Source organism: Leopardus geoffroyi, chromosome D4, assembly GCF_018350155.1.
Source record: "Leopardus geoffroyi isolate Oge1 chromosome D4, O.geoffroyi_Oge1_pat1.0, whole genome shotgun sequence".
NCBI classification, from domain to species: Eukaryota; Metazoa; Chordata; class Mammalia; order Carnivora; family Felidae; genus Leopardus; species Leopardus geoffroyi.
Genome location: NC_059342.1, coordinates 60,901,972 through 60,924,831, shown reverse-complemented (window position 1 = coordinate 60,924,831; position 22,860 = coordinate 60,901,972). Strand labels below are relative to the sequence as shown.

The 22,860-nt window shown below is 49.3% G+C and overlaps 1 protein-coding gene across 1 annotated transcript in view; it reads left to right on the top strand.

Moving 5' to 3' along the window:
- GABBR2 (gamma-aminobutyric acid type B receptor subunit 2) overlaps positions 1-22,860 on the top strand; it is a 352,176-nt gene that overhangs the window by 265,785 nt on the left and 63,531 nt on the right. The window contains exons 9-12 of the mRNA XM_045470233.1: positions 1,042-1,122; positions 4,572-4,722; positions 7,835-7,967; positions 21,579-21,686. Of these exons, the coding sequence (XP_045326189.1) occupies positions 1,042-1,122; positions 4,572-4,722; positions 7,835-7,967; positions 21,579-21,686 (473 nt within the window). The remainder of the gene's footprint in view (positions 1-1,041; positions 1,123-4,571; positions 4,723-7,834; positions 7,968-21,578; positions 21,687-22,860) is intronic.

Genomic DNA, 22,860 nt, shown 5'->3' with positions numbered 1-22,860 from the left:
TAGCAACTTCCCCGCTTCTCTGACCCTCTCCTGAGTTCCCCACTCAGGGAATGGCACCTGATCCCCCCAGGCACTTGCTTCACTCCCCTGTTCCCCATATCCCTCACACATTTGATCACACAGTTGTCCAGATTTTACTTGGAAAAAAGAAACCTCTGTCAAATCTGATACCCCCATTCTTCATTCTTCTTGCCACCGCCCTGGGCCAGTTTTCATCATCTCTATTCCTGGAGATGACCAAAACAATGACCTAAACCCACCAACAGAATAGTATCAAGGATGAAGGTAAATTCAAATGAATCACTTGGGTCTGAAAATACACCTGAACAAGTATATATGAAGGAGATTGTGCTCGATATGACCCAGCAGAGCAATGTGGCCTCTGAAAGATACTAATTCCACCTGAGGATGCATTAATAAGAATATAATGTGCACAATAAAGGAGGGGACAGTCCCCTGTACTTGTGTTGACCAGATCATGCCTGAAGAAGTACATTGGTTGGTCTTTGAGTCTACACTCTATCAGACACAGTGACATTGTATGGTGTAGCCTAAGGAGGGACCTGGAGAGGGCAGAATTGGAAATGATATTCTGTAAGGTGAGGTTGGGGTCTGGCACCTGGGAGATGATCTGTCTTTGTCTCCAAGTCTATAGAGCTGTCCTGGAGCAAAAGGAGTAGAAGTGGTTTGTGTGGTCTTAGATGACAGAACCAGATGCCAGAGGAAGGTTATAGAGAGACCCTTCAGCTCAATGACCAGGAAGGACTTGGTAACTAAGTCCAATTATGAGGGGAGTGAGCCCCCATCCATGAGACATACAGCAAAGGGCGGGTAACCAGTGGGTGAGATGGGGTAAGAGGGCTTCTCTTCCACCCCAGATCAGATTGGAGGTTTTGCGATTCTACCTGGAAGAGGCTCTGGGGAAAAGGAAAGCCTGTGAGAATATAGCCAGGGCCCACAGGGGAGCAAGAACTGGGACAGGAGCAGCCAGCCATGGGCACAGGACTCAATCTAACCAACCACTGTCTCTTGCTCCCGCAGACAGCAGGGAGGTGAAGGTGGGAGAGTACAACGCTGTGGCCGACACACTGGAGATAATCAACGACACTATCAGGTTCCAAGGTAAGGCAGGTAGGCTTCTCATAGAAGGGGGCCTGCTCAGTTGCTCCCAGGCCCAGATATTGTCTGAGGGTTGGGGACAAGCTCAGAGTCCTTGACTTCCTAGGGAAGAGGGAACCTCCTTTCCTCTTATCACACATGCTTGCTCACTTAGCATAGTGTCCCCATCACTCACATGGGAGCTGGATTTCCAGCTCCTGAGAGGGGTCACTGGAATTTGCATGGAGAGCTGGCTTTCACTGGGGTATCTACATTTAAACCAGTCCATGGCCAGGAGTAATTCTATTTAAATGTGGCCCAGCTAAATTTAGCTCTGTATCCTTCTTTGAGAAAGCATTTGATTGGGTTAGTAATAAAGCCTGTCCACCTGCTGGTCTTCCTGGAAGACCATTCCCTCTTCTTCTGCTGGAGAACTCTTCCTCAGCTTCTAGAATGAGATCAAAGGACACCTCCTCTGTACAGCCTTCCCTGATTGCCCCCCACCCCTATTAGCTGAGCTAATGGGTCCCTTCTCTTGGCTTTCACAGTGTTTGTCTCTGCCTTTCCCATAGTCACTGTCTTTTGCATGGAAATTTCTAGGTTATTGGACCATGAGCTCCCTGAATGGATTCCACTTGACTTTTAACCCCTAATGCCAGGCAGGGTCTGACACATGTTGAAGGTTCACATTTGATGAAAAAATAAATACATAATTGATCAAGTGAGTGGGTGACTGGGTGGGTGAATAAATGAATGAACAGGTGAGCATATGAGTGAATAAAGTAGTGGGTGAGTGGGTGAATGGATAGATAAAAGGATGAGTGAGTAGATGGATGGATACATGGGTGGATGGGTGGGCTGTGGATGGGCTTAATCATGCTTAATTCCCTCAAGTCCATTCTGTCCTCAACAGCCAAAGCACTCTTGCCATCAGCCGCTATGCTGAAGATTCTCCACCTTTGCTCAGAGCCCTGCATGGTCCCTACTGCTCAGCAAGGGACCTCACTCCATGGTGTCACCTCAAAGCCCCCCTGCAGAGATCCCTTCCCACTTCTCTTCTTTCAGATCTCCCCAGCCAAACTGCTTACAGCTCCTCGAATATGCCAAGATACCACCACGCCTTTGCCCCTGCTGAGCCCTCTGCCCAGAATGCCTTTTCCTAATTGTCTTCCTTGTGGGCAGCCAGCTGTTCATCTTCTGAGGATCAGCTCCCCCTTCTGTAGCCTTTCCAGACTCCATCAGGGAGAACTACACTCTTCTACACTTTCATGCTCAGGCTTCTCCGTGTCTGATGTTATCAACTACCTGGACCCTGTCTTTAGAAGCAGTTTTTCATCATGGTTAGAGCACAGGATTCAGGCAGATCTGGGTTCAAATCCTGCTGGTTTTGCCACTTAGTAGCTATAAAAGTCACTTAACATCTAGAAAACTGTTGCCTCTGTGTAAAATGGGAATAATCTTCTCTACCTGTGAGGCTGTTGGGTGGATCAAATGAGAAAATCTCTGTAAAGTGCTTAGCCCATGGTAAGCATTCAGTAAATACGATTGCTTATTATTGCCTTTTTCTTGTCACATGGCTAGTATAGAAGTTTCTTGAGGACAGGGACTGTTTCTTGGTTATCTCTGAATCGCTGGCACCCAGCACAGGGCCTGACAGGTAGAAAGTGATTATTCATGATGATTGATCATGATTAATGATGGTGAATGAAGGTATAATGGGGGATGAAGGAATAGTAAAGACTAGATGAATAACGAGTGAATGGATTGGGTGAAGAGCAAGAAAGAAAACTCAAGGCTGTTGCTACTAACCCTTCCAGTAAGTTAGTTACCACGTGGCTTCCATAATGTCTTAGTTATGGTGCATAGTTATGCATAGTTATGTGGAGGTGCCGTTTTGGGTGAAAGAAAAGTGGAGTACAGGGGAGGAGAATTGACATTGTTTCTACGTGAGCAGTTGGTGGTCATAATCATCATATAACCACTGCTCCAAACCTCAGCCCCTTTCTCAGGGACCAGAGAGGGATTTGTTCCCAGCCAAGAGCTCATGGGCACCCCCAAGATGGTGCTTGTGTTTGGGAACCAGGAGACACCCGAGCCAGCCTGATGCAGCCAGAGGTTCACTTGGGAGCACGGGGAGGAAAATGGAGAACGGGGGAAGACGCTTTCAGATGTAGAGCTTTCACTTCGGGAAGCAAGAAATGGTGTTGCTTTATCCACCTTGCGTCTGCTCTTGCCCTGACTTTCAGGCCTTGAAAATGTTGCTTTACGTGGAATTGCTTTAAAGCTTTATGTGAACCATGCCAGCAGGTTCCTAGCTGTTTTCGAACCTGGCAACTTCCCTAGACTGCTTAGATGGTTCAAATTCTTTTTATCCACTGAATGTTTCCAAACACTTTTGAACTTGCTAGCGGAGTTTTTTAAACACAGATGTTTGGGGGGGAAATCTCAAACCCTTCTGCCACACCTGCCCACATCCTCTGCTTATCTCCTGGGAGCAGGGGTATAACCAAGGCGGGCACCCATGGCACAGCCATGGTGGGGTCATCATGACCTCTGATGGGTCTCCCTGGGCTCCCCAGTTTCCCCACTGGAGAGAAAAGGCCCAGCATTTCACAATTCCATAGCAGCAACCCAGCTTGAAATAGCAGCTGAGAAAAAAGGGATTTGTAAGAAGTGGGGCAGAGTGAGGAGGATCCCTGCGCCCCTCCTCCCACGCCAGCCTGCCTCTGGACAATTTTGCCAGTGACCACAAAGATGAGTTTTCTCTGAGGCCCTCAGGGCTCCCATAGTTTCCTGGTACCCTCAGAGAATGAGCAGAGACGTCTTTGCAGTGACACAGAGGAATGGAATCCCACAGTTTGGGCCCAGTCCTGGTGCGGCAGGGATGGGGAGGCATGCCAGTAGCTTCTGCCTCCCACAGTTAGTGAGTCTTATGAAAAGGGAAAACCAGAAAGAGCTTTTATAACCTAATGACCTTGGGGCAGGAAACCTGTGGCCAGAGACATAGCTGTCTCCATGGAACTGATAGGCAAGGTGTCTGCCCTGTTGAAGGTGGTCATTATCATGTGTCAGAGCAGAGTCTGTGAGACCCCAAGCCGGATTCGTCACCCCCAGTGGCACCCGGTGGTACCCACTCACAGCATCTGGCCCTGTGCCTTCCAGGCCACTCTTACCTGTGGGGACAAATGAGGGTGGTTTTTCAACAGGGTAATTAGACCAAATCAAATTCTAGTCTTTTAATGGCTATTAAATGCATCACAAATTCCTTATGGATTCTATTTAGAGAAAGAAATAAGTCCTAGTGAAGGCTCCCTGCCGAGTAGCCTGGCCAAGCGCTGGAGCCTTGCCCCCGGTAGACGTGTCCTGCACAGAGGTTGTGCACAGGTGCCAGATGGCAAGAGCGTGCAGGCAGAGAGGTTCTCAAGGACTGACTGCACGCTGGGCTCAGCTGATGTCTGTTCGTGGCCTTCTAGGATCCGAACCACCAAAAGACAAGACCATCATCCTGGAGCAGCTCCGAAAGATCTCCCTACCTCTCTACAGCATTCTCTCTGCCCTCACCATCCTGGGGATGATCATGGCCAGCGCTTTTCTCTTCTTCAACATCAAGAACCGGAATCAGAAGTAAGCCGCTCACACCCTCCTCTTGGATGATGCTTTCTGGATTGACAAAGCTCATGGATAACGTGTAGGGGCATCCTGTGACAGATTCACCAGGGGCACAGAAGAAGTTTCCGGGGCAGTTTTCTAAAGTGGTCATTCAGTCACTGGGAGGTGATTAGATGCTCCATGTGCATGGGCATGTATGTGTGCACGAGCGTGCGCACATGCATATACACAGAGTCAGGGCTGCTGGTTGCACAGGAAGGCTGGGGTAAATAAAATCAAAGGCTGGCTATGCTCCTGTCCAGAAGGAAAACCACAGAAGAGGGAATCCCCCGAAGTCTTTGCTCCACCCCCTCACGTCTTGGGGAAGCATTGCCCGAGGGAATCACTGAGTTCAGTAAGGGACACCACCCGTTAGTACAGCACTTTACAGTCTGAGAAGCTCCTCCCTCCCATCATCCTCACCTGAGCCTGAGATAACTCCCCAGATTACAGGTGAGAGGACAGAAGCCCAGTGACAGAGGGAGGGTTGTTGTCTGAGGCCACATTGCTGTGTGTGGCAGAACCTGTCCCCTGGGTTTCTGGCTTTGATTTCTTTTACTTTTTTTTAATTTTTTTTTCAATGTTTATTCATTTTGGGAGACAGAGACAGAGCATGAGCAGGGGCAGGGCAGAGAGAGAGGAAGACAGAATCTGAAGCAGGCTTCAGGCTCTGAGCTGTCAGCACAGAGCCCACCACGGGGCTCGGACCCACAGGATCATGACCTGAGCCAAAGTTAGATGCTTAACTGACTGAGCCCCCCAGGCGCCCCTTTGATTTCTTTTCCACCACGCGTGCTCTGCACTCTCTGAAGGAGAGCAGCTCACTGTCTGAGTTATTCTGGTCAGTCGTGGGTAGAACAGGCCAGCACCCAAGTGGTGGTGTTTACCAGGCACATCCAGCTTCTGTGGTTTCCATAGCAAATCCCTGTACCCAGCTCTCCGTGTTGTTGGGAAGTCACTGGGCCGGGGCTCAGAGCAGGGATCCCCCGGGGCACAGCCTCAATGCCCTGGAGCCCAGAAGCCACACTGTGTGACGTTCTGGGCTGCCAGGAACAAGCCTGATTCTGCAGAGAACAGGGGGTTTTGTTTTTTGTTTTGTTTTGTTTTTTCCCTCCTTGCTTGCAAAGGAGGAGCTTGAAAGCTCTAGATTTTGTTGTTTTTGGTTTCGATTGGGTCAAATCTATTTCCTAAAGAACGAAAAGATTTTTACCCACCCGTTGTTTTATTTTCTATATCACCAATAACACATATACCACCACAAAAAATGGAAGAAAGTTCCGCCTAACTGATGACCATACGAATTAGCATTTGGCACAAGGCCTGGGCACATAATCAGGTTTCAGTTAATATTAGTTAATATTAAGTAGTTAATATTAGATTCCCTTTCTACAAGTTTCCAAAATACCCATCTTAACAGCAAGCTGCCCCTATCATAAGACTAAACTCCTTTAATTCTTTACCAATTCTTTTGGCCTCCTGTGGAAAATTACTATTACTCTTTCCAGGAGGCTGGCATCTATGTGAATTTTTTGACTGGCTTTGCAGATTAAAAAATCTGAAAGAGATAAAAATAAATGTCACAGTAGTTCCAAGCTCCCCTCACTTTTATCTTCCTAAATGCTGCCTATTTGCTAAGGTCCTTTTCCTCCAGGGAACCTGCCCAACTCCTGGCCTCTCCCTTCCCCCACTTCCTGTGGTACTAAGGAGGAAGGGGTCTTAGCAGTTTGTGGTTTGCAAAAGGACCTCCAGGAATCCAGTCTCGTGTCAGCTTCACACATACATGCCTTGGGCAGTGAGATCTGTGGTCGCGTCTTACCCATGAGGTGACTCCGCAGGCCGAGTATAGGGTGGCCCCACCCAGTGATCCCAGCTCAGAAGCCGTGTGTGATCCATAATTCACACCAGGCTTTTTATCTCTCTCCCACTTTGACACACATTTTTAAAATGTGAAAGCATTAACAGAATGGCAGAGTACAAAAGAAACTGTTGAGGGAACTGACTATGATTCCAATCTGCAAAAGAGTGCCTGGACCATGGGGGCACCTGAAAACCCAGGACATACTGAGTGGATTGTGCAGGGTTAGCCAGGCACTACTCAGGGTGGATTCCAGCCAGCTGATGGTCTAACCCGGGCCTGGCTTACTGGACAGCTGGGAGCCAAAGCAGGATTCCCGAAAGAGGTGAGAGACAAGCATGTAGAGTTTGGGAATATAAAGAATGCCCCCAACCGCAGCCTGGTGAAGATAGGGGTGAGGGTGGGAATGGGGACGCCACTGTCCATTTAAAAAAAATTTTTTTAATGTTTATTGATTTTTGAGAGAGAGAGATTGACAGAGTGTGCGCAGGGGAGTGGCAGAGAGAGAAGGAGACACAGAATCTGAAGCAGGCAGGCTCCAGGCTCCGAGCTGTCAGCACATAGCCCGACACATGGGTTGAACTCACAAACCGGGAGATCATGACCTGAGCCGAAGTTGGGTGCTCAACCGACTGAGCCACCCAGGAGCCCCATCCACTGTCCATTTTTATCACCTGATGACTAGAGGAGGTGTTCCCATCCATGTGTGTGACCCTCTTTGTGCACAAGACTGTGCGAGCTCCAGGCAGCCAAAGTGAATACTCATATACCACCTGGTGACCACACTTCCTGAGCAGCCCTGAACACTCACCTGTAGACCTCCCAGGCCTGGCCCCCTCTGCAAGGGGGAGGGGAGTGTGGCCTTCTCGCCCTCATCTCCCTCCTCCCTTAAGGCTGCTGAACTAGAATGTAGAATTCTCTAGATGCACCCTATCTTCATAGCCCCAGCCTAAAAAAAACCTACAAGCTGCCCCTAGAGAAGTGATAGGTGAACTTGACCGAGGAAAACTTCATGACTAGAATCGGATAGCTTCCGGGGTCCTTTAGTGAGGGCAAAGCGGCCCTTAGTACTGGCACAGGCTTGGGGGGTGGGGGGCGTGGAGGAAGCCTGGGCTTACGTTTCTCTCTCCTTTAGCCTTGGCAGCAATATACACGTAGTAGGCATCCAGGAAGTGTTTGCTGGAGGAATAACCACATTAACGGTTCTGTTAACTGTATTGTCTCTCTTGGCAGGCTGATAAAGATGTCGAGTCCATATATGAACAACCTCATTATCCTCGGAGGGATGCTCTCCTATGCATCGATATTTCTCTTTGGCCTTGATGGATCCTTTGTGTCTGAAAAGACCTTCGAAACACTTTGCACTGTAAGTTATTCTGCGTGTTCCGATGGTACAGGATATAAGGTTTTCTTGGTTTTCCATCCTCAAAAAACACAGATCCAAACCCAGAAATGAATGGAAATACGTGAACAGGCAAAAAACTCATTCAGCCATTTCTGTAGTTCAACAGGGCAGTATGTCGTTGCTTTCAGACTGGAAGGGACATCAGTATTGCCTGCAACATTAGGATCATGGACTTAACAGGCCACTGCTAGAAAACAGCCCCTCGAGGAATGGCTGGGTAGCCTGTAAAAGGGAGGGAGGAAAACCACCAACCAGAAAAGGATCGATACCTGGGGTCAGGGTTAGAGCCACTTATGAAGGAACAGATCTGCCCATCTATCTCAACCATTACAGATATGAAGAGATGTCTGTATGTCTGTCTATGTGCATGACTTTGAGTCATATAGAAAAAGAGCCATTATTTTCTTTTTTTAATTTTTTAAAAATGTTTTATTTATTTTTGAGAGAGAAAGAGAGAGACAGAGTACGAGTTGGGGAGGGACAGAGAGAGGGGGAGACAGAACCTGAAGCAGGCTCCAGGCTCTGAGCTGTCTGCACAGAGTCCGACGCGGGGCTCGAACTTGTGAACCGCAAGATCATGGCCTGAGCCGAAGTCGGACGCTTAACCGACCGAGCCACGCAGGTGCCCCAGAGCCATTATTCTCTATTTAAGCAGTGTTTCTCAATCCCTTTTTCCCCTTATTGCTCCCCTATGAAGCCTCTTTAAACTTTTTTTCTAATTATCTCCTCATGAAAATTTAATACCAAAGATATACTGTATGTTTGTTTATGTACTGTATGTGTATCTATAGTTCATGCATGAAAGAGTAGTATTTTCACATTTAAGAACCAATGGTTGCCCCTTGGGAACTATATCACCCTCACTGAGAATGCATATACTTAAGGAAGCCCAAGACAGGGTAATTTATTTAGTCAATTTTAGAAATCTTATTTTGAAAATTAATTACCGTGTTTTAAATATTCACTGCCTCTTTGTTGTTGTTGGTTGTTTTTTTTTTTTTCCTAAAAGAGTTTACCCGTTAGCAGCTAACAACTGTGTAGAAGTAACTCTCAGTTGAAAATGTCATTGGCTCATTTTGTAAAATGAGAATGAGCAGTTGGGATTTATTTCTGGACTTTGACTACTGTGATCTCTCGAAACTGGGTTAGCCATTTGGGTCTCTGTATTGTCCCAAATGCAATAATTCATCCAATTCCCAGCCTGGAGGACCAGAGCTAGAAGGGATGGCCAAACGATCAATGTTGGCCAGATTAATCGAAAAGCAACTCTTCAGTTTTCTGTTAAGGTGTTAAGAGCAATGTAGGCCCTTTTTTGCACAGCAGTCTCTTTTGGATGGGACTTGCGGCTCTAAGGTCTCGGCATCGTCCACTCCTGCACAGTTCTGGATTGCAAACCGGCAGCAGGTGCGGGATCTCTTCCACATGCTGCAGGCCAGCACCCACACCCTGGACTGTCAGGACTGCATCCTGTGCAGAGACAGCCCCTTCTTCCCAGAAAGACGCTCCTGACATCTTATACCCTCCCTGGTCAGGGGCCAAAGGCTGTTACTGCACAGGTGCTCTCTGGAATTTGACCTGAATCCTACAAACACCAGGTGACACAAGCTTGGGAGCAAAAAAAAAAAAAAAGAAAAAAAAGGGACATCCCCCACACCGGGTTTTTTTTTTCTTTTAATGAAGCCTGACATTCTGTTCTGGGAGTCGCGCTCATTTGTGTGAGGGGAAGGCTGTCCTGGGAAGCCTGGCGAGGCGGTATGAATAAATCATAAAGCGCTTTACAAATCAGCATTAGCTCCGAACACGAGGGCTCGGGAGATGTTAGGCCCCCATTCTCACCATCCCTGAGGATTCATTTATTTGCAGTCAGGGCTGTTTCAGAGGCTCTGCAGAGGGGAGCCCATATTCATGACTGTGGGGAAGAGGCATAGATTAACTACTCTGGACTGAATTGGGTCAGAACAAATGTGTACATGGGTTAGGACTGGGGTCATCTATTTAATAATTCCCAATATCACTCAGGAAGGGGAACTGAAAGCTTGAATTTAGAGCCTAAATACCAGTCCCCAGTGAGTGCAATTCGGGTTGTGCCCCACCTGCTATTCCGGAGGGGTTGTGGCTCTTTATTTCACTTGGTGCCTCGGATTCTGTTCTCTCTGGGCCTGACAGCCTGCCCACCGGTAAACACACAGCGAGCAGGGAGGAGGTAGAATCAGGGCCGTATGGTGCAGTGAGCACAGATCTTGAACAGCCCGGGTGTGAGTCCCACCGCCTACTCTTACTGGCCCCTGGCTGAGGCCAGTGACTTAGCCTCTCTGAGCCTCAATTTCATCATCTGTAAAATGAGAGTAACAAATCCCCCTGCGGGATGGGAGTGTGGGCTAAATGCGATGGTTCCGGTGAGGCGCCTGGAACGAGGGGGACAGGAGGTAGGCAGCTTTCTCCCCGTCACCGTTACCATTTCCCGGTATCCTGCTCTGAGTTCTGCGGGAAGTTTTTATAGGACAAGCGACAAGGTAGAACATGAAGCCGCTTCAGGTGGGGAGTAGTTGAAGTCACAGTTCGGTCAGTCCTGCTGCTGTATGAATGCCACCCTTTTGTCTTTCCGTTTTCAAGATGGGAACTGAACACAATGATAAACCATGAACACCACCTCAGGAAGAAACCTATGACAGTCATGAGATTCTGCCTCTCTGGGGGCTGTGCCTCTGCTCAGAAGGGCCATTATGGGAGGGAGGGAGGTGGCTACACGTGTGAGCATGTACTCCCTGCATGTGCGTGCGGACACACACACACACACACCCACACACACACACACAACTACTGCTAGGGAAACAGCTACACTTAGTTCCCATCCCCCGCTCCCTCTGACCCTTTCGGGAATCTTCCCAGCCTGGTTTCAGCAAGTCTTGCAAACAGCTCCAGCTACACTGTGCAGTCTCCCTGGACACTGTGTGGGTAGTGGAATCACCATAGCAACGTGGCCCCTGTGGGCAGGGAGCTGCCTATGAGGACAGTGCTGGGCCTGGGCCAGAGCCCCGGTGCCAGGGGGGGGTGGGAGGGCCGACTCCAAACTTAACTCGCTGACCTGGCTTGGGAATCCCAGCCCCTGGCAACCCAGAGAGGGAGCAAGGTGGGTGGGGAAGAGAAACGGTATTTTTCTTCCTGTGGAATCCTAGGCAGAAACTCCACATGAGCGTGGAGGGGTGAGAAGGGGTGAGAAGGGGCTCTGCAGTGAGGATGAGGCCCAGGCGGGCTTAGATGCAATAAAGGTCTCAACAGTTTCTGGGGCTTTCAAGCATTGCCAGCAATGCCATGTTAGCCCCCCCCCCCCAGGCCTGAGCCCTCACGAAACTCAGTACTATCCTCTGTGATTCACCAGGCCCAGCTTGCGGCCACCTGCAGACATCCCTTCATATCCCCTCAACCTCCTGACGGGGTGAGGTTCATTGTCTCTGCCTAACCAGACAGAAAACCGAAAGTCTGCTGTACCTGGCTAGGTGGTAGGACTGAAGTTTGGAACTAGCTTTGTTGGACTACAGAGATGTCTGAGGCATTTTGTTCTTTTTAAGAAATATATATATATATATATTTATATATAAAATATATATTTTAATTATATATTTATATATAAATTTATATATTTATTTCTTTAATATGAATATATATTTATTTATATACTTATACATATTATATATATACATATATAAAAGAAAAAATATATATCTTTTTAAGAAATATATATATATATATATATATATATATATATATATATATATATTTGTTGCTAGCTGTTTCATACCAGAGAAGCAGGTCCACCAAATTCTTAGGGATGTGGTCAACATTTATCCCAACCCAAAATTTGTCCATTCAGATTTTTAAACCTTGGGATATCCTTCACATACCATAAAATTTACCCTGTTAAGGTGTACAATTCAGTGTTTTTTGTAGATCTATTCATTCACTTTTGATACATCCCCAAGTATTTCAGAGTACCTAGCATATAGGAGAATTACAGACTGCTTGTGTTCAAATCCCAGCTACACCATTTCCCAGCTGTGAGACCTTAAGTTACTTAATATCTCTGAACTTTAGTTTACTCCTCCTCCGTATAATGGGCATAATAATAGGGTTGTGAGGATTAGATGGCATAGTGTCTACAAAGCATTTAGTGCCTGCCTCACAATGGGATTCAATATATGTTAGCCGTTTTCATTAAGAATGAGTGAGTGAGTGAGTGGGGGACGCCTGGGTGGCTCAGTCGGTTAAGTGCCTGACTTTGGATCTCACAGTTTGTGAGTTCGAGCCCCGCATTGGGCTGTGTGCAGACAGCTCAGAGCCTGGAACCTGTTTCAAATTCTATGTCTCCCTCTCTCTCTCTGCCCTCCCTCCCTTGCTCAAGCTCTCTCTCAAAAATAAATAAACATTAAAAAAAAATTTTTTTTTAAAGAATGAGTCAGTAAGTGAATGATGGGAGTATGTCCGGATAATTGTGTTCCCCCACGGACATGGCTAAGAGAGACACTGATAAAGCTGAGTGAACTTGGGTTGAGAAGAGGCTGGAAAACTGGTGTTGGTGCTGGTCAGTTGGATGTAGGTTACGTCCGTGACAACTTCTGGCCTTATGTGACCTCGCTTTGCTAAAACTGGAGCGGGGACAGACTTGCCACCTAAGTCAAAACCAAGCTGCTGCACTTCTGACACCCTGAGTGCTGGAAGGGGCCTCGGGCGGCGCAGGCTGGGAAGAACAAAGAATGGGTAAGGAAGGTAAGAATGACGCAGGTGGGGACTCAGGGCTCTCCGACATGAGTCCCTGAGTCCCCAGACGTTGGAATGTGACACGAGAGCTAGGGGAAGCTGGTTCAGCCCAGGGCCACTCTCGTGGCAGCTCAGAGGAGCATGACTTAGCTGTAGATCTCCCTCCACTTGCTGACAATCCTGATTCCTTTTTTTTCCAACTTTTTATTAAAGTATACATACACATACACACACACACACACACACACACACACACAAGTGTGTAGCTCAATGAATTTTCACAAACCACACTCAGCTGTGCATCCAGCATCCTGATCAAGAAACAGACCATCTCTAGCATCCTCTTCCAGTCCATACCCCCCTCAAGGGTAACCACCAGCCTGTCTTCTACCTGCACAGATAATGTGCATGAATCACCTGGGGATCTCGGTGAATGCAGATTCTGGCTCAGTAGGTCTGGGGTGCACCTGAAATGCCCCATAGCTAACAAACTCCCAGGCCACACCTCGAGTACAAAGGTTAAGTTTAGAACCCTGCTTTATTTTTTTTGTTTGTCTCTAGGTGTGAAGAGAAATGGAAACACCAGAAACCTTGTCCCTTGAGCATCAGTTAGGGGAGAAAAGGGGTTCCCCCCGCCGCTGCTGGAATCCCTGGAAGCAGAGCAGCCCCATCACGGGGAGGCAGGGTTGGATTCTGGGTCCTGAAACGTGCTCTTAGCCGTCCACACCCTGCTCATGAGAGGTGTATGAATGATCTCAGGATGGGCAGCAGCTGGGAAGGGTTGAGGTGGTTGGGCCCAGGCACTGGATTCAGGGATCATCTTCTAGCCCTCCTGGGATACTAGGATTTTCTGACTCTGACTCAAAAGACAAAGGCTACCTAGGAACATCCACCTGGCCTCCCAGTAAATTCAAGTCTAGGAAGAATGAGTGATGTTTTCAGTGAAGATGCCATAAATGTCAGTGATAGGTTTTGCTTGAGGATTTTTTTTTTGTTTATTTATTTATTTATTTTGAGAGGAGAGAGGGTGTGAGCAGGGGGAGGGGCAGAGAGAGGGAGAGAGAGAATCTGAAGCTGGCTCCCAATGCAGGGCTCAATCTCACGAACCCGTAAGGTTATGACCTGAGCTGAAATGAAGAGTCATTTAACCAACTCAGCCACCCAGGTGCCCTGAGGATTTCTTTCTGAAGCATTTGAGAGATAACCCGGTGTAATAATGTGGTTGGGGGCTGTTTCAGCCTGTGATCCTGTGCTTTTGTGTCTGGCCATGGTAGCATGCTTTGTGATTTCAGAAGGTGGCCGGACAGCTGGGCCAGGGGATGCCCAGAGTGTCTGATGGCGGCCTTGCCTGGCAGGTTCAGGTCGGCAGAGAGAGGCAGCCACAGGGACTGGAGCTGAGCTGACAATGCCTTTTGGAGCCACCCGGAGTCTTGGAGAGGCTGCAGCTCCCCTCTTAGAGCAGTGACCTCCCCACCCAGCTGCTCTGTCCTGGGCCATCCAAGGCCTTCAGTTGTGAAGGGCTCCCTCTGGCTTCACGAAGGTGGCTAAGAAGGGCATCAGAGGCTCCCCAGACTCTCCAGCAAATGATGGGCAGTTGCTGTGCTCCTATCCCACACACCTTGTCCTATAAGTCACTCGTTTACATGATAACATTTCCCAGGCACCTACTTGTGCCAGGGCCTGCAGGCACAGGGCTGGCTGCCTAAACCACTGCCCTTAGGGAGCTGGCAGCATAGACGGGAAGATGTAGGTAAACAAACAACTACCATTCAGGATGTTGTATGCCCTGATGGAGACAGGCCTACAGGAGGGAGTGAGGTCCAAAAGTGAAGAGACAAACCAGGGAAGTCTTTAGATAGGGGACCCCTCAGAATTTTTGGAAGTCCTAAAGGATGCCTCTTACTTGCCTACAAATTTCATAGCAGCTGCAATCACTATGGTGCGTCCACTCTCCCTTCCTGTCTTGGCCCAGCATCTATTCATTTGCATCCTCAGCCCCTAGAGATGCAGGAGGGGCCCCACCCGGCACACACCCACACCCCATGCTGCCACCACCCATCTTGAAAACATCACACATCCAGAAAATACACCAACTTCTGGCAGCCGAGGCACCTGCTGGGGTCCTGGAGGGAAGGGGAAGGAAGGCCTCTTCCCTCACTCTGTGCTCTGTTGCCTGAGCCAGGGCCTCCAAATGCAGCTGTACATTCTGTGCACTCTAGAAGGGTGTTGGCATCAGGGGCAATGGGAGCTGGATTTCATCCTGTGATCTGCTCACTTCTCTAGCTGGGAGGGCCTTCAGGAGGGAGTTCTTTCAAACAGGGCCCCGAGCAGGTGCCTCTCAGAAATTCCTCCTCCCAAAAGGGAGTCCTTTCTCTGATTTGCCCCAGGGCTCCTAAGATGCCTCCGCTGGCCCCAGAGTACCCCATTTGCGCCCACCATCTCCCATGGCCCCCAGAATCATACCCCCCTCCCAAAGGCTTTGCTGTATTCCAAACCCCAGAGGGCAATTCCTATTCCAATCTTGCTCACAGGACCCTGGGCAAGACAGGGGCTTCTGGAATAATTTTTGGAGCATGCTCCTCAGAGGCTTATTGCCTCAGGACACACACCAAATCTCTCCACCACCCCTTGCCCCAGGAAGATGTCCATAACGGAGGCTTGGGTCTTGCTTTTGGACAGTCTGGGTCTTCTCTCCCTGCCATCTCACTATTGGTTGCCTGGGTTAACGATCAGAATGAAACAAAGGGCCCTTTTTTGGAATGTTTCTGGACAACAGGAAGGCGGCTTGCCCCTCAGCGTCCAACCAGCCACACCAGAGCTCCTCCTCTATGTGACTTCCTGGCCCGGAGCTCACATGCCTCTGTAGTGACAGGAGGCCCAGAGCACGGCAGCCCCAGTGCTGTGTCAGAACAGACCTGCAAGAGAGGCTGTGTGTCCGTTTGCACGCTGGTTCCCCCAAAGAGCGACGAAAGCCCTTCCTCTGCCGGGTGGGCCTTCCCGAAATCAATTGAACAAGCAGCTGAGCAGAATTGTTCTGGGCATAGATTTTTCTTTCCATTTGGAGATGTGGCTGATTGTTTTTTCCCTTTTTCATAGTCAAGACTGATACGGGTATCACCTGCCTCAAGTTTTCCCTGCCTCATGGACGTCTGTGTTCAAGGCAGTGTGCAGGGGAGTGGGTGGAGGGCGGGGGGTACTTTATGGCTGAGGGAAGAAAAGAAAGACCTTAATGGCAGAAAAGTAAATATGTTTAAGGCTTTGGGAGAAAAAGTGAAGTAGCTATTTGTCTTGTGTGGATGAATCAGTAGAGACTTGTATTAGAAGTGACATATTGGAAACAGAACCCTTAGAGCCCCTCAGAACCTTCTGGTTTATTTGGCATCATAGAGACACACAGAAGGGAGATACTTGGGCATCATCAAGTAAGGGCAGGAAATGCCTCAGTGCAGGAGATGACCCTACAGTGTTCTGGCTGGGGGTCTGCCAAGTTCTACTTGAATATGTGGAATGATGGGGGATCTCACTAACTCACAGAATATTTGGGGTAGAAGGGACCACGGATGCCATGAACTCAGCCTTTTTTGCCTTCAAATGCTCCAGTTCCCTCTCTGGTCTTCCTTTTGTGTGCTTGGCTCAGGCACATTTCTGGTGACAAAGAGCTCATTACCTCCTAAGCTGGCGCATCCAGCCTGATCACCTGCACCCCACCCAGCTCTAGCTCCAGAGATTTAAAGGTGAGCATTGTAGGCCCTCTCCCCCAGTAGCACTATCCTGTGGGAGAGGCAGACAGATAATCAGATAGACCGCATTTCAGTGTGACCAGCCCAGTAGAAACGTGTGTGAGGGCGCCAGTCTCAAAGAGGAGGCAGCTGTGATCTCCCTGCAAGGTCTGGAAGAACTTCTCAGAGAAGGTGGCTCATGAGTTTGGATTTCGGAGGACAGAAAATAAGAATTTGTGAAGGAGATCAGAGAGAGGAATGGCATTCTGAATAGAGGACGTAGCTGGTGCAGGAGACAGAGCAGTTTCGGGGTGGGGGGAGGAATGTTCAAGTAGTGAGGAATTACTTGCATGCAGAGCGCCCCGTGGGGGGTGGCAGGAAAGGTGTGGGGTGGTGGGGTCACACCCTGCTAAGACCTGACCTTCAGTGGGGTGGCAAGGGTTTAAACCTAGGAGACTTGCTTAGATTTGCGTTGGAGAACAGTGCTGCGGGCCGGGGGCGGGGAGGGTGCAGGGTTGGATGGATGGGCAAGAGGCAAGGAGGGTAGAAATTCTGGGTGGAAAGTGAGACAGAAGCTGGGCTTAGCGTTTGAATAGGAGAGTGAAGGTGGAGAGGATTCCCCAGGGGCACTTCGGGGTCCCTAACTGGGTGACAGTGGATAGTGTGGATAGTGGCACCACTCCCGGAGTTGGAAGGAAATGGAACCGATGGACTCAGCTTTGGCTGTGCAGTGTGAAGTTTTATGCACAGCTAGGTGTCACCTAAGTCTCCGGTGACAGTGGCCTCTGCAGGTCTGGAGCTCAGAAACTGGGGAAGACACAAGAGACGTGTCAGCACAGAAAAAGTGGTTGAAGCCTGAGAGTGGAGACACTAACCCAGGGAGAACGCTTAGAGGCAAGGAGGGTCCAGGTCTGAACCCAAGGCTCCATTTGCCTCTTAAAGAGATGGTGGAGGAATGGAGAGAGAAATCACATCCCTTTTGCAGAGGCCTCTCCCAGCCTGGGAAGGGCAGCTCTGATGGTGGGGGTCCCACTGTCTTGCTTTCAGACTCTTTCTTCCAGTGTTATTTCATCATGGTCTGAAGAGCTGTCTTTAAATCAGATATGAACACCACAGTGTGCAAGGTGACCCACTGGGATTGTCTTGCAGAAGAGTACAGCTTTTATTTATCTTTGTTTTTTTATATAGAAAAATACGAAAGAAATTCAGCCTTCCTAAGGTTTAACACTTGGACTGGCCCTGGAGTCCCGGGGCGGCAGGTGTGTCCGAGAATCTGATGCAGGAACTCTCCAGAGAACAGCGTGGTTGATCAATCCATTATGCGAGACAGCAATGGGCCATTGTGCCAAGGGTCCCCAGGACAACCCCCAGTTCAGTGATTCACTAGAAGGAGTCAGCATATGGTTGTACTCACAGCAGTGATTTATTACAGAGAAAGAATATAGAGCAGAATCAGCAAAAGGTAAAGACACATGGGGCAAAGTCCGAGGGAAACCAGGTGTAAGCTTCCAGGATCCTCTCCCAGTGGATCACACGGGACACGCTTAATTCCCAAGCAACGGATGGTGGCGACACATGTGAAAAGCCATCTCCCGGAGAGGCTGACTAGAGACTGTTCCTGGAATTTTTAGTGGGCACCGGCTTAGCACATACCAAAATTCCAGGCTCCTGGAAGGAAAGCAGGTGTGCAGGAAACCACAGTGTGTGCACAAACAGCTCAGGCAGAGTCACCTCTTATCATTGAGGGGATGGTGGGAACCGTCCCCACATCCAAGGTCCCAGACAGGCCAGTGGAGAGCCGACCTTGCCACCAGGACTTTCTAAGGACGGTCTCAGGCCTGTTCTGTTAACCCTTTCCTGCCCAGGCCCCCTCAGCCATTCTTCACTTCCCACTTATGGCAACATGTTGCCATTTTCAGATGCCAGGTTAGACTCATATTATCAGGTTTTAACTAAATTGTATTATTGGGTCTTAATGAACTGAGTCTTCCAAAACAGACAAATCACCCCAAAACGATTACTTCAGAGAACCCATAAGTCAAAGCAACTATAATAATGCAAAGCACGTTGGAGTGACACTTCTACCCAAAATAAGAGATCTTTGTCAGCCACATAAAAATCAAATGATATGATTTCATCTCCTACCATCCTTTGGTAAATTTCCACACTGCATTTATGTTCATGTTTCAGATTGTTTTTCTGATAGGAGAACATGGTTGAAACACTTTTAGGCCATTGGTTTTAATGGTCCTGCCAACCCATCAGTATGAAAAGTGTGTAAAGATCTCCCAGGAGAGTGTTCTTGGGCTGGCAGCTACCCCTAGATGTGTCCTGTCCCTTTGACAGCTGACTTCTGGGTTTGGATGAGCCAGCTTTGAGTCAGGAAAGGCAGGAGGAGCATGACATGGGGGAAAGAGGGCTGGGCAGGGGCAAGGCACCGGGTTCCAGGCTCAGCTCTGCAACTGTATGGAGTGGTTGAAAGAAATATTTTTTTAATGTTTATTTTTGAGGGGGGAGAGGGACAGAAAGCGAGAGAGACACAGAATCCGAAACGGGCTCCAGGCTCTGAGCTGTCAGCACAGAGCCTGACGCGGGCCTCCAACCCATGAACTGTGAGATCATGACCTATACTGAAGTCGGATGCTCAACCCACCAAGCCACCCAGGCATCCCAGTTGAGAGAAATATCTTAAATGCCCTGAGTGTCTGAGTTTATTCATCTGCAAAGTTGTTTTCCCAACTCAACTGGTGGCTCAAAAAAAACACTCTGTTTTGTTGTTGTTGTTTTACTTGTTGTTTTTATCAGTATATACTTAGCCTCTGACCTAATAATCCTTATTGAATGAACGGATGAATGAGTGAATGAATGAGTGAATGAATGAATGATCTGTAAGGTCCTATGCGACTCTGACAGACCAGGATTTGTGATCTGGTCATTGATTAAGCTCAGGGTGAAATTCCCAGTAATTGAGAATTATTCCTCCCATACCCATTCTGTTTACTTTTCTTGCCTCGTTGTATTGTAATATGCATAATAATGTGACCCTCCTGTGCCTTCTCTAAAGTACTGTTATTCATTCTTGCCTATCTGATTTGTCCTTGTTTTTGAAATTAAAAAAAAAAAAGTGAATTCCTTCCCTATCCTATTGTCAGCATCCACACCTCACACGACCGTGTTTTAGAACAGTTGCTGCGATGCTCCTGTCCTTCCTTAGGGGGCCGGCTCTGCCATCCACCCAGTCACGTCCTACTTTTACAAGTAAAATGGAAGGGTGCCTGAGTGACTCAGTCGGTCAGGCATCCGATTCTTGATTTCAGCTCAGGTCATGATCTCACGGTTCATGAGATCGAGCTCCATGTCAGGCTCTGTGCTGAGAGCATGGAGCCTACTTGGGATTCTCTCTCTCTGCCCCTCCCCTACTCATATTCTCATTCTCTCTCTCTCTCTCTCTCTCTCAATAAATAAATAAACTTAAAAAAAAAAAAACAAATAAAATGGGAAGGGGAAATGTTCTTTCTCTGTAAAACTGGAGTCTGGAGAGCCAAGTTGCTAGAAAGGCAGAGTAGAGGTACTCCATGAAGGAACTCATCTGGGAGTGTTTCTGGGAACTTCTTACCTGTGCTGATGGCGCTCCTGGGCTGGAAGGGCCTATAGCAGCCGGGCACACCTGCTGTGTCTGATTCCTCTGCACACCGAGGGTCTGGCCTGTCCGCTCCAGCCTGGCTGTCTCCCTCTGAGTCCTACTAACATTCACCTTCCTGCTGTGTTCAGCTGAGGCCAGTGGGGATCTTTCAGAGGGAACTCAGTTCAGCAGTGCTGAGGGAAAGCAGAAGAAAGACCAAAGCCTAGAACTGGAGCTCACAGAACACACAGCTTTCTCGCCCCAATGAGCAGGAAGCCCTAGAACTTGGTGGTGCGTGGCCTGGAGCTGGGCCAGTGTCCTAGGTTTTGGAGGGTGTCCAGACCAGCCGGTGAGCGTGGAGTCTGGAGACACTGGGGTCTGGCCGTGACGGCAGTGCAGGCAGGGAACAGGCACCCAGGAGGCCCCCACAACCTAACAGATGGTGGCTGGCCATCCCAGCCTGCAGGGCTCCAGGCTATAGGCAGCAGTCAGGGCTGACAGTTCCTGTCACTCACCAGCCAGGGCTGGGGATCAGGAGACATTTAGTCCTGCAGAACAGGTGAGAACCAGATAGGGCCTTAGTCCCAAGGTCCAAGTATGGCCACTGGGGCCAGGCTGGCCTGATGCTGAGTATCCAGACGCTGGGGTCCACAGTGAAGTAGGAACCACATAGTCTGACGGTGGCAGACGGGGCTGGTTGGTAGGACCCAGGCGGCATTCGCTCCTCTCTTTCTCCAAAGGCCCAAGGAGACAGGCCCATAGCAGGTCCTTCTCTAGCCTTCCTCCGTAACTGAACAGCTCCTGCTGTGGCCTGGAGGTGGCCTGGGTATGGCTACCCTGGATCCAGCTCTGGCTGAGTCCTCCCCTGCTCCACCAGAGTGGTGGATTTGCTGAATGCTGGAGAAGGGCCACAGCAGGATGCTTCTCCTGCCCAGTCTCAGCCCCTGTGGCTCAGTGTCCTCCCCTACCCTCCGCCTACATCCCGGGAGCTGGGAGTCCTGTAGAAGAGGTTCCCAGAGCCATCTGGTCTCCTATAGACTCAGGTGAGGAGTCAAGAAATCAGCCATTTGCTCACCTCTGCAGGTCTGTCTCCTCACATAGAGGGCTCGCAGGAAGGAAAGGAGGGAGGGAAGACAAGAAGGCTGATCTGTCGCCCCTCGGTGGTCCCTTGGTGGTCCTGGGAGCCTCTGTGCCTCTGTCTGCCACTCTGGACTATGGGCCCATGGAAGGCAGAATTTGAATCTCACAGTCCCCTGTGCCCAGGGCTCTGGGTCTGGCATGTGGCTGATGGAACTAAATGTCTATCAAATTGAGATGTGATTGAAGGAGTCTTGATGGTTAGTGAAAGGCCGCATTATGTAGAATAGAGTGTCTGAGTGTCTATTACCTAGAATCCCTCTGTTGGGATGCTCTAATAGATGGTGAAGTCGGTCCACCTAGGAGATGTTAATGTCTCTGTTTTCTCATGGCCTCTAGGTCAGGACCTGGATTCTCACCGTGGGCTACACAACGGCCTTTGGGGCAATGTTTGCAAAGACATGGAGGGTCCACGCCATCTTCAAAAATGTGAAAATGAAGAAGAAGGTAATCACTCCTGTTTCAGGATGTTTGCAGTGTTCACTTAGCGTTTATTTAGCAAATATTATTAGGCACCTACGGTGTACCTAGCACTGGGCTATTTGCTGGGGATTCAAGCTAAACACGATGTCCACCCCTGACACCTTCAGCCTTGTAGGGCAACAAAGCATTTACAACACATGATGATAAGGGCTGGCTGGGAAGGTATAGGGGCAACAGGGGTATGAGCACTCAGACAAGGCTTCATGCAAGAAGTGACACTGATGTGGAGACCTGGACGTGGAGTGGGGGTTAGTTGGGCAGAGGCCCATCAAGGGAACCGTGTGCGCGGAGGCCTGGGTTGGGGATCACGGAGGCGGGTGTGTTCACAGAGCTGGCAGAGGCTCATTATGGCCAGGGCATGGTGTTTACAGGGACAGGCTGCCAGAGGAGCCACGGTAAAGAATCTGAACTTGAACTTCCGGGCAATGAGAAGCCCTTGAAAGAGGGGAGTGAAACAGGACACAGACCAAATTTAATGTTTCTATTTTCAAAGAGGCCCTTAGAGGACAGGAGCCCTGCCTTCGTGTGGGTGGAAAGTATTTGCCATCCACGTGGCTGAGTCTAACCAGCATGCTGGCTCAGCTTGGCTCTTCGGTGGAACTCCTGGAGAAATTTTCTCCATCACTGTCGTTTTAACTTAACCAGTGGTACTGTCCTTCCCTTGCTCCTAGATAAAAATTCGGGCAAGTCTCATGACTTTGAAGGCCCTCTGGTCAGCAGCTAATATATGGAGTCCATCGTAATATTCAGAACTTCAAACTGCATTCGAGGCACAGCCTCTGCCTCCACCAGCTCAGGCCTGCAGCAGGCCAGCCGCCTGCCCTGGGAGAAGGGGTGTGGCGGGCAGCTTCTCTCCTTTGCCAGCCTGAGCTTTTTCCCTGACGTCCTATCCCCAAGGCTTCTGAACCCTCCGGAGCTGGAGCTTGGAGTGGGGGAAGGGTGGAAGGTTCATTGCCAGGAGCTGCCCTTGGGGTTACTGGGCCTGGAAGAGGTTAAGCAGGTGCTTTAGACTGTCGTAGGGTGTGTCTGTGGGCTTTTCAAAGCCCCCACCCCCCACCCCCACCCCGGGACTGGGACTTTCCTTCCTATGGTGCCCATGACATGGGCGAAATACTCCCCCAGGTGGCCATGTGAGGCT